Here is a 14,824-nt window from a genome sequence, read left to right as displayed (position 1 = left end):
CTTGTGTGGTTGTTTAGAGGATGTTTTACCCTCAGCTTAGACCTCATGCTCTCTCCTTACATCATTTGTAAAATGTTCTCCCACGGTCCTGAAACTTTGGCAACATTAGTGTACGTTTCAGCTGCAAAAAGTCAATACCGAGGCTTTAATCAGCCCTGCATTTGGGGGGCCAAGATAATATATACAAATTCTTGTAGCTGTAGGTAATGTTGGATTTCTAAGCTGAAGAAAGCACAAGGGAGTGACTCTTTCTCATTTTCCAGAACATAGAAGAGAATTTTGTTTTATTTTAATTGCAGGTAGCTCTTCAGATGAGGTCTGAAGATGTTTACCACTTGATTTTGTTTGGCCAGAGCAAAGGTCCAGAGAACCGTTAAATCAGTTTTAGAACCAAAAGTGAAAAAAAAAAAGAAGTAATATTTACAGCAGTAAATAGTGGGGAGATGGGGAAGAATCAACCTTCATTTCAATCAACCACTTGGTAGCTGTTCCCAAAATTTATTGGGAAAAAAGGGATTGGGAGTGGATGCATCTGAAGGCTTAGCTTTTTCATTGCTTCTGATTTGGGACTTCATCCAGTTTGCTGAAATCCAGCTGAGTTCCTGGTGTGCCAGAGTAGGTGTTAAACAGGGAACAGACAGCTGCCGTGCTGTATGCTTTCATAAAGGTCATATCTACTGTCTCTGATAGGAGAAGCCACAGGCACTATAGTAACTATCAGCTGTGCAGCTTTCATGCTTACCCAAAATCTTATCTTGGGACCTGTTAGGGCCATCTTCTGCAGAGGATTCAGGCAAACTGCCTATGTTTAGACCATCGCACAAGGTAGGGAGAGATGCCTGGCAGGATCAGACTGCACTCCAGGGAAGTGGTGGAAATGTTCCCTACTGCTCAGGGACCCTAAAACCCATTGGTGTCCTGGGACATACCTGGATGCCCATTTATCTGAGTTGGACTCAGCTGGCCTGGATGGAGCTGTGGTATGGATGCTGGGAGTGAACAGCAGTGCAATGTATCCATCCTGTGACATGGGGATGTGTTATGCCAGGTCATGAACAAGATACTGAGGTTTCTGTTTGTGCTTGGTCCTCCTGTTGGTAAATCTGCCAATTCTTGCATCACTCCCCCTCTGTGGGGATGAGGTTTTATTTACAGATCTCTGCACCACTGTTGCTGAGATTGGTGTACTTGCATTTCTAGTGGATATTTGATCTTAAATGGGGCAATTTTTATTGTTGCATTAATCTGTTTGGAGAGAGCTGAAGGATATGTGCAAGGTCCTGTTGAAGGTGGATGAAGCCACAGCATCCAGCTGTCTCTAATCCGTCCCTCATTTCCACCTATGCTATTTGACTGTTAGCCTTTTCTCAGTTTCAGTACTAAGTTTCTTCCCTGTCTGTATGAGATTTCCTTGTGTGTTCCTATTCCCATGTTGTCACCTTTAATATTATAGTAGCTCTTTCACTGACTTTGATCTTCCCTGTTTCAACTTCTCCTTTCCACACCCCTTTTCTTGGACCTTTTCTTGTCTCGCTTGGTCTAGGGTTGAAATGATACCTTGATTTTTCAAAAGGTTTTGCTTTCTTTAGCCCAGCACGGCAAAAAAATCCACTTTGTAGTCTCGTGAGCAGTTTCAGATCTTGCAATCTCCAGGTTCACATCCAGCACCTAGATATGCAGTGAAGGGGATCCTAGTGATGTAGGGAGGTGATGGGATGTGTCCTCCTACTGCTTGACCTGTGCTGACAGCATCATCCAATTCTTTTCTTGTTAGCTGTGAGCTATTCAAGACTGTTGTTCCTGGACAGTTCAGTGTCCCCACAAAAAGGGTCTACTTTGGGAATTGAATAACTTAAATGATGCATGGGATTTATGTGTTCCTCCTCCCACCCCTTCCCTGATGAGCGTAGCTTGTTTGGTACAATGTTTTTGGTTTTTTTGAAGATGAATGAGCCTGGTCAGCAGGACCAGACTCTGGTCCTTAGGACACAGTGAGCTTTTCTCATTGCTCAGCCTCCACAGCCCCAGGGTTATCCTCCCTGTGGGAGTCCCGTCTATTTCCTGGAGCCAAGATGTGAGCAGGAGACCAGGGCAGGAGCGTGCCCAGGTGCAGGGGCTGTGATGGCAGGAGCCAGTGACTTGCTGTCCCGTGGGACACTTGAGGAGTGGCAAATGCCCTGATTGGGGAGTGCTGGCCTTACGATGCAGCTGAGCCTGGCAGGACAGCAGCCCTGTGGGTGCTCATACGAGGTGGCGTGAGCCCAGCTTCTCCTTCCTCTCTGTGGTGGGGGTCAGGGCCTTCAGCCTCAGCCCAGCCCAGGCTGGTGGCTCCCGGGCTGTGGGCTACAGCAGGATGGGCCAGCTCCTCCCGCTGCTCTTTGTTTTCAATGAGAAATCTCTTTCTGTCAAGCCTGGCACAAACTTCATATGAAGTGCTACTGTGAGGAAAGTAATCGAAGCCTTAGAAAGCCCTGGGTTTAAAATCTCAGCTAATCCCCTGCATTCAGCATCAGGGTCGATCAACTTCTCCTTGCCTAAAGCCACATTTGTTTTAGCTTGAATACTTTCCATATGGCTTTCTGGCTGGGCTGGTTCCTTTTGTATCCTTTGTCCCTTACAACTGTCTATTTTAATTCCAGTTGGAAGCTGTGGCTTTGATTGGGGGAGCAGAGCTGATGGGCTTCACTGTCCCTCCTGGCCACCCCGGGCCCGTGGGCATATGGGCCATCGGGAGGAATCCCAAAGGGTGTGCTTGCACCGCGGCTGGCCAGCCGCAGATCTGGGAGAGCTGGCTGCTCTGGGGGAGGCGTTCCTCCCGTCCGGCCAGGGCTGGGCTGCTGTGTAGAGATGCTGAGATCCGGGGAGGTGGTGGCTACCTATGGCCCATGGGCTACAAGGAGAGGCTGCAGCAGCGGGGCTGGCCCAGTCTGACAAACGGGAGGAGAGGGCAGCATCGCACAGCAGCCAGTGGCTACTTGCTTGGGGGCTGCAAGGAAGCCACTTCTTGGTGGTGGCACACCGTGTGTAATGCCGTAATGCTGGGCAGCAGCCACGAGTTGCTGTCTGGGAGGTTTGGACTGGACATTAGGAAAATGTATCAGAAGCAGTGTGACCAGCAGGACGAGGGCAGTGATCGCCCCCCTGTACCCGGCACCGGTGAGGCCGCACCTGGAACCCTGTGTTCAGGTTGGGGCCCCTCACTGCAAGGCAGACACTGAGGTGCTGGAGCGTGTCCAGAGACGGGCAACGGAGCTGGGGAAGGGTCTGGAGCACAAGTCTGATGGGGAGCGGCTGAGGGAGCTGGGGGTGTCTAACCTGGAGAAAAGGAGGCTCAGGGGGGACCTTCTTGCTTTCTGCAACTACCTGAAAGGACGTTGTAGTGCAGTGGGTGTCGGTCTCTTCTCCCAAGTAACAAGCAAAAGAGGAAATGGCCTCAAGTTGGGCCAGGGGAGATTCAGATTGGATACTAGGAAAAACTTCTTCACCCGAAGGGTTGCCAAGCATTGGAACAGGCTGCCCAGGGAAGTGGTTGAGTCACTGTCCCTGGAAGTATCAGTTGTGTAGATGTGGCATTTAGAGACATGGTTTAGTAGTGGACTTGGCAGTGCTAGCTTAATGGTTGGACTAGATGATACTAAAGTTCTTTTCCAATCTAAACTATTCTATGATTCTGTGATAAAAGCTTTTGCCCTGGGCAGCTGGTGCAGCACTGAAGTAGGTCCACAGGGAGGCTGTGTGATGTCCGTCGTGGGAGGTTTTGAAGACTGAGTTAGGGAAAACCAAGGCTGGCCTCATGCACTGTTGGAGATAGTTTGTCTTTGAGGAAGAAGTTGAGAAGAAACCTCCAGGTGTCCCATCCAGCTTGAATTTTGCCCTCTTTCATTTCTCCATGGTGGTGCTGTGAATGAAGGCTGTGTGTCTACATCAGGGGTCCTCAAACTACCGCCCGCAGGCTGGATACAGTCCCCCCAGGGTCCTCAATCCGGCCCCCGGTATTTACAGACACACACACACACCCCCGCCGGGTGTTGGGGGGGGAAACCAAGCAGCCGCAGATGACCTCCTGCCACTTCATCTGCGCACCGGCCCCCTGTTTAAAAAGTTTGAGGACCCCTGGTCTACAAGATCAACAACTAATAGGCTTTTGAAATCTGTGTTGAGCAAGAAAAAGAAACCATGGGGAGCAGGTGTTTTTTTTTTAATAGAGTGCATGACTGAATGTTCCTTGGAAAGTGGTCATGGAGCCTTATGAAAGCAACCATATTCATTGTATAGCAAAAAGCATTTATTGTTTGTTAAACACTTAGAACCAGATCTACTGCTGTGATCCAGCTAGTATACACTGATCTGGCAGCACAAGGTGTCTGTAAAACCAGCTTAATTGGCTGATTAATCTGGTATAGAGCTGCTTCATTTTGCTGGGGTGGTGAAGAGCAGCCAGAAGAGAGAAGCTGGTGAAGTCCATGTAATTAAACTGATGGTCTGTCTCTCTGTAGGCAAAATAAAAAGGCAAGATTTACTGTGCTGAGCTGCTGGCCAGTGTTTCAGTAGAAAAGCAGAATTCCCTGGGAGTGTGTGGTTCTCTGCATATGTTGTACAGCTCATCAGCACTGAAACATTGCATTTCTCATATGGATTTCAAGAGAAGCTCTGCAAACAGCTTTTGAGAGTCACTGTGATCCCTTCCAAAGTGTAATTTAACAGAAGAATGCTTGTTGGGACTGCATCAGAAGATGCAACCTTGTCAGCAGATCAGGATCAGTGAGCAGTTTGGTTAAAGAAGGTGTCACTGAGCAGAAATAATGGGAAAGGACCTGCTTTTGGTGTATATGAGGACATGCAGACATCAATACATACTTAAAGTATCAAGTTTAAGTGCTTTCCTGAATAAATATGAGCTCCTGAACTGGTGCTGAAAAGAACCTCTCACTGTCCTTCCAGGTGTCTGGCAGCTGTTGCTGTCCCAGTCTCTTGTTCCCTTGACATTGCTGTGATTGCAATGACTGGCTTAGCCAGAGAGTGAGAGGGTTTGAATATAGTGTGTAACCTCTGTGCTGGCAGGTTCACACAACCTTGTGCTTGGTGGCATGACATTGCTAGAGGAGACTGAGACCTGCTTTGAGTGCAAAATGTAAAAGATGAGAGGCGAAATTTGCTACAAGTGTGGGAGATCTCAGTCTTGTCTGGTGCCACCAGCACCTTGCTTCCTTCTGTCTGCTCTGCTTGCAGACTGTGCAGTAGCAGAGGGCAGGTCATATGCAATGGAGAATGCCACACAAACTGTAAATGCCATTCAGAGCAACCAGACTGGTTGCTTGAGTAATCTGTTGCGTCAGTATCACTTCTTAAAAGAACACTGCCAACTTGCCAGCAAATGTAAAAATGAATGACTTGTGTAAGGTACCTGTTAGAGTGCTGGATGCTCAAGGGATTGTATAATGGGAGCTTGGGAAGTCAAGAGTTGAAGCATGTGCAGAACAGACCTGTTAAATACAAGAGCAGAAGCGTTAATGATGGGTTTAGGGAAGAACCTGCTTTTAATGTGGATTGGTTCTAAAAGAAAGTTTAAATGTAGTGAAACTATTCTGTGCTTCATTTTACACTGACCTTTAGCACTTGCCAACAAACTAATGTACTGGTATGACTGAATTGGAGAAAGGGGATTTTTATTTTTATTTTTTAAAGGAAAAGATTAAACAGGAAAGCTACGAGACATCCCCAGTTTCTGGCAGGAGTCCTTGTATTACGATATGTTTTCACTGTTGGTGTCTTGCACCAGTCTGTCTGAAGAGCCTGGGAAAAGACACTATTGAGTGTTATATATCCCACTTAGAAAACTTGTTACTGTGGTTGGGTTTTATAGCAAAATTATTTTTATAATTATGCCTATAGATGCCTATAAAATTATGCCCTTTATCCTCATGTTATTTAATAGATGTGCTTGCAACAGACATATTGGGCTGCTATACATGTCATGTGCTTCATAATAACTGTGATGGGGTTTGTGTGTGTTTGCTTATTTTTTGAAGAGAAGGACATGCCAAACAGACCTCTGAGAATGCGTGCCCAGTCTCCAGATGGCAAGTTACCTTTTCGGTGGAAGCCACCTTATGGAGCAGGCTTCAGGGGTCCACGCAGCAGATCCCAAGGTTACCTGCGTGGGTATGGAGAGAGCAGCCGAAGGATGAGCTATGCTCCGCTGCTGCAGGAGCGACAAAACCAGGAAGCGAGAAAACTAGGTGAGTCAGATTTCCCTGATAGCAACTCGCTGGTCTAGCACACTTCTGTAATCCCCTGTGGCCGCTAGGTGATCACAGATCACATGTTGTAGCCATCAAAATTACTTCTTTCTATAAATGAAAATGCTCACTATAATTGCATTCTGTAACATGTTCTTAACAGAAAAATAGGATGACCAGGGTAGAAAGTGTAGCAGAACTTGATGCTGTGTTAAAGACACCATGTGCAAGTACTCATATTAACAGCAGAGGGAGGGGCTGGGGAGAAGAGCCATAGCTGATTCTCCTTGCATGTGGTGGGACCTCTTTAAAGTCTGTTGTTTCTTGTCCCCTTCTTATTCTTTGTGTCCATATGTTATTTCAAGCCAGTGGAGAAAAATAATAATGCTTTAATTAAATCTATCCATACTTACCATTAAAACTGTTTCATGTGCCCCATACTAGAGTGTTAACACTCATGCATCCATGTTCTCTCCAGTTCCTTCGTGAGGTCGTGGTCACTAAGGGCTCTTGAGATCATCAGGTTGGCCTCTTCTGTGCTCGCTGGCCTGCTGTGCTGTGATGGTTTGCACTCGTGCCCTAGATCACCTGCCCTTGGTTTGAAGGAATTCCCATCTAATGGTGTCAGTGGGGTTTGCAACAGTTTTATATCCCCAGAGGCTGAGCATTTCCCTTTGCTCTGTTTGTGTCACTGCCTGTGTTGTGGCTGACCTGTCCCTGTCCTGCTGCCTGAGCTCCTCTCGCCTGAGCGGGCACTAGGTCTGCACTCCTGAGTCTTACTTTGCTCCTGTACTGTTTGGGTGTGTTTGCTCGAGGTTAGGCTTCTTTCTCTCAAAATCTCTCCTGTAGGCTGAAAGCCTGTACCACAGGTAGTCTGGTCTTGGGTTACAAAATGGGTGATGATTGCAAAATTCCACATAGCTGCCACAATTCCTAGCTTTGCAATGTAGTTTCCCCTTCTGCTTTGCAGGTTTTGTATGAAATGCATATCTTTATCTCTGTTTCTCCAAAGAGAGGGAACTCCTCAGTCACCTTTATCAGTTACTCCCCCTTTTCCTAAAAGGAATCTCTTACTTCTCATCCCTTCTGTGGTATTCACCTTTTCACCTTTCTGTGCACCGCTCACAGAGGGAACACTCTTGTCTGATGCCCAGCTTGTACCACTGCTCTGCAGGTTGAGAGCCTGTCCAGGCAGTACAAAAAGCAATGGAAATCTTGTCACAGACTTTGTGGAAGTTCAGTAATTAAGTTAATCTTGATGAGAAATACTGTGAAACATGATTTGGAGCATCTGCTTCTTGTTGTCATTACTTTTATAATATGTTTTTTTTAAGAAGGAGAACAAATGTTTAAATAATAAATTTATCAGGAGAAAAACTCAATCCTAGAATATAGGACTCCTGTAATGGTCTTTTCATGTTAATAATTTGCTTTCCTGTTTCTAAAATACCAAATTTACTGTTCTTACTGCATGCATATAGAACCCTCTGATGTAAGTGCTTTGACTCTAGGTAAATTAACTTTCAAATAAGCTTCTCCTTTTGTATCTCAGAAGAGAATAAACCAGAAAAGAGCAAAACTTTTTTTCAGTGAAAAAGGTTACAGTGTGTTTTTCCCCCCGCATGTACAGCCTCTGAGTCAGTTCATGTGGTTTCGCTGCCATCAAGGAGTTCCCAAGGACGGAGCCAACCTGTCTACAGGTCATCCTTAACTAAAAGAAAAATCACAGGTATGTTTCTTTCACATCTGCTGTCAGTTCATGGAGACATTTGAATGCAGTGAGATAGCTTTGTGATTTTAGACTGCAGTCTTTTGTTGCTGGAACGGTTAGGTTTTTCTCTCTGTTAGAGCTTGATAGGTGTCTCCAATGGCTTCTCTAATTCAAGCAAAGTTAATAAAATGATACAGCTCTGCACCATGATTGGTTGGGTTTCTGGGTTTGGGGGTTTTGTTTTGTTTGGTTTTGTTCTTTGGTTTTGGGTTTTTTTTGTTGTTGGTTTGTTGGTTTTTTTTAATGTCCTCCTCTCTAGCTATTGGGAAATGTTATCCACTGCAATAACCACATGAGAAGACTTGATTAAATCAAAGCTAGGACCTCCACAATGGTATGCGTTCTTGTCAGATCTTCACCCCCTTTTCTGAAGGGTTGATTTCCAGAAGCCTAAACCTGGTCAGCAGAAGTTTTCACTTTCTTTTGGAACATACTGCTGCCAAGATTAAAAAGCATTCTGAGTCATCTCCATGCCAGCACCACTTTGTCATCCCCTTGCACAGCGATCAGAATATCGTGGGGGTGGCAGAGTGGTTTGGATATTTTGATGGTGATGGAGAACACCCTTGTCAGAACTGAGAACTATGATATACTGAAATCCCACCTCACACCTTCTCTGTGGAGGTGATACCATCCATTTCTCATGTTCACTTTCTCTCTTCAGGTGCTCCCATTGCAAAACTTTGTGAATAGGTCCACTAAGCCACTTGTGAGCAGTAGATGGGTCCTCTCAGCCACTTTTGCGTAGTAACTGTTTGCCTTGGAAAACCTGAAATTTTATGAGAACCCTCTACATTAAGAACTTGATTGGAAGAAGTGATATGTGCTTTCCTGCTGCCTGCCTTCTGTGTGGGCAGTGCTGGGTTTCAGTGTAACATGCCACCTGCTGAAGAGAAGGGCAATCTTTCCCTGGACTTCAGTCATACATCAGTAAGGTCCCTAGAGGATGAAATCATACTCCAGACTTTACTGGCCCCTTGTCTTTCCTGACACATCAATATTTTTCCAGTGTTACTCTTCTGTAAATCTTGGGCTGGAAGGTTGCACTTCGTGCATTCTGTGCCTTTGGGAGACTTGGGAATGGTCACTAACAGGAAGAGTAATAAATCTTTCATGGCGTGGTAGATAGACTAGACTGGAAAAACTGATGGACAGAGAAAAAGGAGCATCATCAAAATGAAAAACCTCAAAGAGCAAGTTAGTTTCACTTAATTTGTAAATTTTTAAACTACTTGCAAAAGAAATTCTGGTATGTCAAAACAGCCCACTTCAATGATTTTGGTTTTTTCATTCAAATTTTAAATTATTTTTGCCTTATATACCATAAAAAATGAAAAGCGGAACTGAAACAACCTCTTTGAAGCACTCAAAAATGTAAAATATGCAGGAATTCTTGTGAGGAATTTTTGACAGTCCCTGGTTTTATTGTCCTACAAAATGAAACAAATTTTAGAATCTCAAATTTTTTCATAAGTTAAAACTTCTGCTCTGCAGGCAGCTCTAGCAATGAGTTTGCCAGAGACTGTGAATGTCAATACGTTAATAAGACATTTGCTGTAAGTGACAGTTTGGGGACTGATAGAATATTGAAGGACTGTAGACTATAGTAGTGCTCTGGTCTGGTAAGCAGACAACCAACAGAAGAAATGATGCTTCCATGGAGTACCATCAGTAACCAATGTACTTGGTTTTCCACTACTACTGTATTTGTTATTCATCTCTGCTGCATGCCTATTTTACTGTCAGTTGGACAGTTACTGTTTTTTATGAGAACTCTATGTTGTTAATGATACGCTATTTTGTTTCGCCATTTCAGAGGAGGAAGAGGTGGAGGTGGCACAAGACATAACCGTTCGAGTTATGTCCTCTCAGTCTGTGCTTGTTGCTTGGACAGACCCACTGCATGAAAAACAGAAGGTTGCAGCAAATAGGTAGTTACCCCTGTGCCATGTTTTCTTTTCAGAATGCATACTGAAGGTGAACTGCTGCCAACACACTACTTACTGCTTTTGCATTTATTTAATTACAGTTGCTTATGAGAATTATTTAGCTTAGGGCATAGAAATTTGCATATCCATACCTATGACAGTGGCTGGTAGGGGATGCTTCAGAGCAGCTGTTTGAAACCCGATGTGGGGTGATGTACCCTCCTTGCCTCCCAGTGCCCTGGTCTCTAGTATTTAGAGGTCTGTGTAAGTGCTGGACTACAGCTTTTTACATCCCTTCTGAAATGTTGTCAGCACCAACTGGGATATTTTGCTATTCAAATGCTGGTATATCACTACAGTCAGCAAATCCCCATGTGTGCATGAAGAAAGAAGGGGCGGGGGACAGGGCACAGCCCACAGAGGTGAGACATTGAGTTGGGTTGTCAGAACAGACTACAACTTTGAGACGACCATATGGCAGCGGAAGGAAGCATTGCTGCAATGGGAAAGATGCCTGTCAGTGCCCCCTGCATCTACTGACCCACCAGAAACACCTTGCAGCTGAGGCTGAGCAGGTCAGGGGCTTCTGTGAGTGGGAGAGTTTGCAGCATGCTGCAGCAGTTGGAGACCAAAATAAACAGAGAAATGGGCTGGAAACAGCCAAAGGTCTGAAAGCATGGATTATGCTGCTCAGCCTGGGAACACCAAAAAGCTCTGTAACCCAGTGCTGAAAGACCCCGAGGGGCACAGCAGGAGAAGTGGCAATTTTAGCTGTTCCAGTTTTCTCAGTTTCCTTGTGGAAGCAGTTATCTGGGCAGACACATGGGAACTGAGCTGCTGGTGCTGCTCTGGGAGCAAGGGGCTCCCAGCTGTCCGGCCATGCTCACAGCCATGGGGCAGGGAGGTGGTGGCATGGGGCGCCTGGCTCGGGTTGGAAAGCCCTGCAGCTTCCCCTTGGGACAGTCGGTGTTTTGAGTAAGAGGCTGGAAAGGGCAGTCTGTCCCCTGGGGTGAAAGCAATCAGACATTAGCAGAAGGCACAAATACTTGCTTAAAAGACACTGGGTCTTGATGGGGTGCTACTTTGTTGTTTACAGTTTGGTAGGTTTCCCAGTAAGCTCCAGCAGGCTAGCTGAGGGGAAAGCAGCCCTGTCCCTTTCTGATTCTGCTAATACTAGGTTTTGACAAGTGAATTTTTATTTTCCTGTGTTTCTGATCTCAGGCAATACAGTGTTCGCTATCGGGAAAAGGGGGAATCAGCAAGGTGGGATTACAAGCAGGTGTCCAACCGGAGGGCGCTGGTGGAGAATCTGGTGCCAGACACCATGTATGAGTTTGCCGTCCAAATCCTGGAGGGAGAAAAGGAAGGCAAATGGAGCGTGTCTGTTTACCAACGGACCCCAGAGGCAGGTATGTATTCAAAGGGTCCTTAGGGTAACACAAGTCTTAGGGCTTGAGCTGTGAAATAGAGCTGACTTGAGGGAAAGCCAGAATAAGTGGTTGCCTGAGGCAGCAGAAGGTTGGGAACCTGGGAAAAGCCTCATGCTGCTGCCTGCGTCCCTGCAGCAGTGCTCTGGAGAGCACACCAGGGCTGCTCTTGTGGTGCAATGAGGCTGGGAGGAGGTGGTTTGGGTATTTCTGGGGGACTGGTCAGCACCTGGGATCCCTGCAGCTGTGTGTGCCCCTTCCTTTGGGAGCAGCAGCATGGCTGCTGTCCCTCTCTGTGGGCAGCAAATTTAAATCCTGCATCCACCATGGAGAAGGTGTGGGGCCCCTTTGGTACAGGGAAGTGGTCCATAAAACCCAAATTACCACATCATTCCAGCTAAGCCATAGTAAGCAGTCTCGTGCAGACAGCCTGTTCCTAAAAGTGAGGAATAAAAATTCACCACAGGAGACTGATAGAGACATGTAATACAGGCATGCACGGACCTGAGCCATGTGTGCTCTTCCCATTTATCTTTGAAATGGCTGTAGAAGAATTTCTGCTCTGAGAAGAAGGAACAAAAGGTGTATGCTATGTAGGTCAGCTTTTCTTACCTGCCTCTTCTCCTCACAGCTCCTGCCAGTGCACCTGAAAATTTGGATGTTTGGCCGCTAAAGGGGAAACCAACCTCTGTAGCAGCATCCTGGGATGCTCTCCCAGAGAGTGAAGGAAAAGTCAAAGGTAAGTCATCACTGTCAATTTTTAATCCCCTCAAGGGGCTGGTCTTCTCAAAGCCAGACTGCTGCTCCACAGTAGGCTGGAACCACTGACTGCCAGGATTTTTTCACTTGTTAATGGCTTATACCTGAGCAAAATTTTCTTGTTTCCAGCCCAGTATCTCCGCACCACCGCTGGGAAGCCATTGTCACCGTGTGCCTGGGATGTCACAGAGCTTCCCGGAGTGCACGCTTACCTCTTCTTCCATTAATAAGCAGGTCAAAACAGAGCTCAAGAAGGAAGTTTCCCAAAGGATTTGTAACAATTAGGTGAAGAAGGAAAAGTTAGGTAGTTGCCAAGAAAGTGAGTGGGTTTATCATGTGTTTTATTTCTAGTTTATTGTGGAAGGAAAGCCTCAGCTTAAGAAGCATGCACAAGTTCTGATTGCAACAGATACCACATAGAAGCCTTGTCTACTATAGCGTTACTGTACATGGTTATAAAGCTAATTTGTCAGTGGCTATTTACTTGCGTAAGATTTTGAAAAATATCTTCCTGGGATTTTTTTTTTCTCCTATTTCTATCTCAAAATGAACAGGCTGATTCTTTGGGCTGCTTCCATTTTCCAGTGGTTGACAGGATTGTGTACTCAAGTTACACAAGTTTCTGGAGGTGCCTTATCAGCACTATAGCATCTCAGGATTTAAAAAACCTTTGGCCAGGAGGGAAGTATACCATGTTTGCATACAAGACCTACATTATGTGTTCTTCAGGGCACTGGTGGAATTCCATCCTCTTTGAAGTCACTAGGAGTCTTGCCAGTTGCTTCAATGGAACTACAATTGTGTCCAAGAATTATTATTTCTTCAAGCAGGGTCATGCAGGGACATTATCAGAAATTTCAAATCTGCTCGTAATTTTGAGCAGTCTGTAGCCCTTTGTCCTTTTTTGTCTGCTGATCTTTAGATGATTCATCCAAGGCAAGCATTTTAAAGATACCTGATATTCAAGGGCTGAACACTTACATGTGTCTAATATATCATTGTTTTTCTTGAGTATGAAGTAGTACAGAAGAGGTCTTATTTTTAAACTAAATACATGACAAAAAATATATTTATACTGGCTAAATGAAATCACTGAATTAGCACTTCACAGTTGTTTTGATAGCACATGGTAATCAGGAATTTTGGTCTTTTGATCCTTCTATTTTTCAACCCTGTCCGTTTGTATATTTATGCCACATATTAAAGTAATGGGAGAAAATGTCCTCCAGTAGCTGTTTGGGAGCTACCAGAAGTTACACCAGTGCCACTGCGATTAAAGCAACTCCTGTGCATCTTAAAACAAAAAGAAAACAATCCAAAGCTTACCACGCCTTCTAATAAATCTTTTTCCACTGGGCATTAAATGCATTTGCATATAAAATATTGATGAAATATTTTTTTATTGATTTTGATGACCTATGCATGGCTTATTTCTTAACCCAATTGGAATTTATTTTCAAAACCCTGTTTGTGTCTGATACCCATGCCTCTTACAGAGGATTGAAAAGAAAAGGAAGCCTGCCCATGGCTGAGATCTTATCTGCAATCCTTGGGAGCGTAGTGGGAAGCTCCACTTCATGCATACAACTTCTCCTATAGGGGTGAAATTTCTCTCAATACAGAGGGCTAATGCAGAGCACAGGTGCCACAGTAATCCTAAACCGAAAGGTGAGAGCAGGGTGAGTTTCTGAAGTGGCAGCAAGACCTTGCTTTGCTCACTGCAGTGGTGGTTGGCCCTGGCTATAGTTAAGCACAATGTGTCAGATTTTGATTTTGTTGGACAGATGTGCTATTTCTACCATTTGGCAATATGCAGTGCTGATATTTCCTGGTAGAAGTATCTTTTCTGTGTAAGAACCTCAATCATCCAGGCATGAATTTTACCTACTGGCCTGTAGATTGCAGCTAAAACCCCTCTAAGCAAAGACTCAGCTGGAAACATGTTTGACTGCAGTAATATTGTTTCCAAGACTAAAGTAAGTGCTTTGGTGTTTTCATGGGGATGCTCCTCAGGCTCCAGCACTGGTGAGGAATGAGTATATGGCCTTTGGAGCTGGTAGAGTTTCACCACAGCAGACTGGCACAGTGGCCTTTGCGTGACTAGGGTCTTAAAGTACAGTGCAGTTACAGCTATGCCAAGGCTCTGTTGGAAACATAGGATAAGTAAGTAAATAATAGTATTGAATAATGTCACCTGATTTTAATACTGATGTCTTGAACGATGATTATGTGAATACACCATTTTGTTCTTCTTCCAAATAGTTTCTGTGGGAAAGAAAATTTTTTAACATTCTTACTTGCTGTGGACATAGCTACAGTCAGCAACACAACTGTGTGTTGTCCACCATTGTGAGCAAGTTATGCTTTGGAAGAATATTCTCTGGATCATGTGTTATCGATTGCAAATATCTTGGTAGCTAATCAGTAAGTTCAAAATCTCTCTTTCTCTTGTGAAGTGTAAAATCTTCTCATGATTCATCAGCTGAAACAACACAGGTATTCTGATCGTAGCAATCCGCACTACCTAACATTTGCACAGTCTTTCAGTCTATGTTTCCACAAGCAGTGGGACAGGACATGTTTTCCTGGCAATGTTCATTTATGTTTTCTGCCTCCAGTGCATTTTCTCTTTGTAGGGTTCCTCTGTTATTTCTGATTTAGGGCGGTTAATTTTTTTCAGAGGACTCATTTTTTTCCCCT

The 14,824-nt window shown here is 44.9% G+C and overlaps 1 protein-coding gene across 1 annotated transcript in view; it reads left to right on the top strand.

Moving 5' to 3' along the window:
- FNDC1 (fibronectin type III domain containing 1) overlaps nt 1-14,824 on the top strand; it is a 77,445-nt gene that overhangs the window by 24,215 nt on the left and 38,406 nt on the right. The window contains exons 2-6 of the mRNA XM_055714638.1: nt 6,030-6,239; nt 7,870-7,968; nt 9,827-9,941; nt 11,160-11,347; nt 11,997-12,104. Coding sequence (XP_055570613.1) covers nt 6,030-6,239; nt 7,870-7,968; nt 9,827-9,941; nt 11,160-11,347; nt 11,997-12,104 — 720 coding nt within the window. The remainder of the gene's footprint in view (nt 1-6,029; nt 6,240-7,869; nt 7,969-9,826; nt 9,942-11,159; nt 11,348-11,996; nt 12,105-14,824) is intronic.

This window comes from Falco cherrug, chromosome 6 (genome assembly GCF_023634085.1).
Source record: "Falco cherrug isolate bFalChe1 chromosome 6, bFalChe1.pri, whole genome shotgun sequence".
In the NCBI taxonomy this organism is placed as follows: domain Eukaryota; kingdom Metazoa; phylum Chordata; class Aves; order Falconiformes; family Falconidae; genus Falco; species Falco cherrug.
Note: the sequence above shows the minus strand (reverse complement) of the source record. Positions and strands in the feature narration are given on the sequence as shown.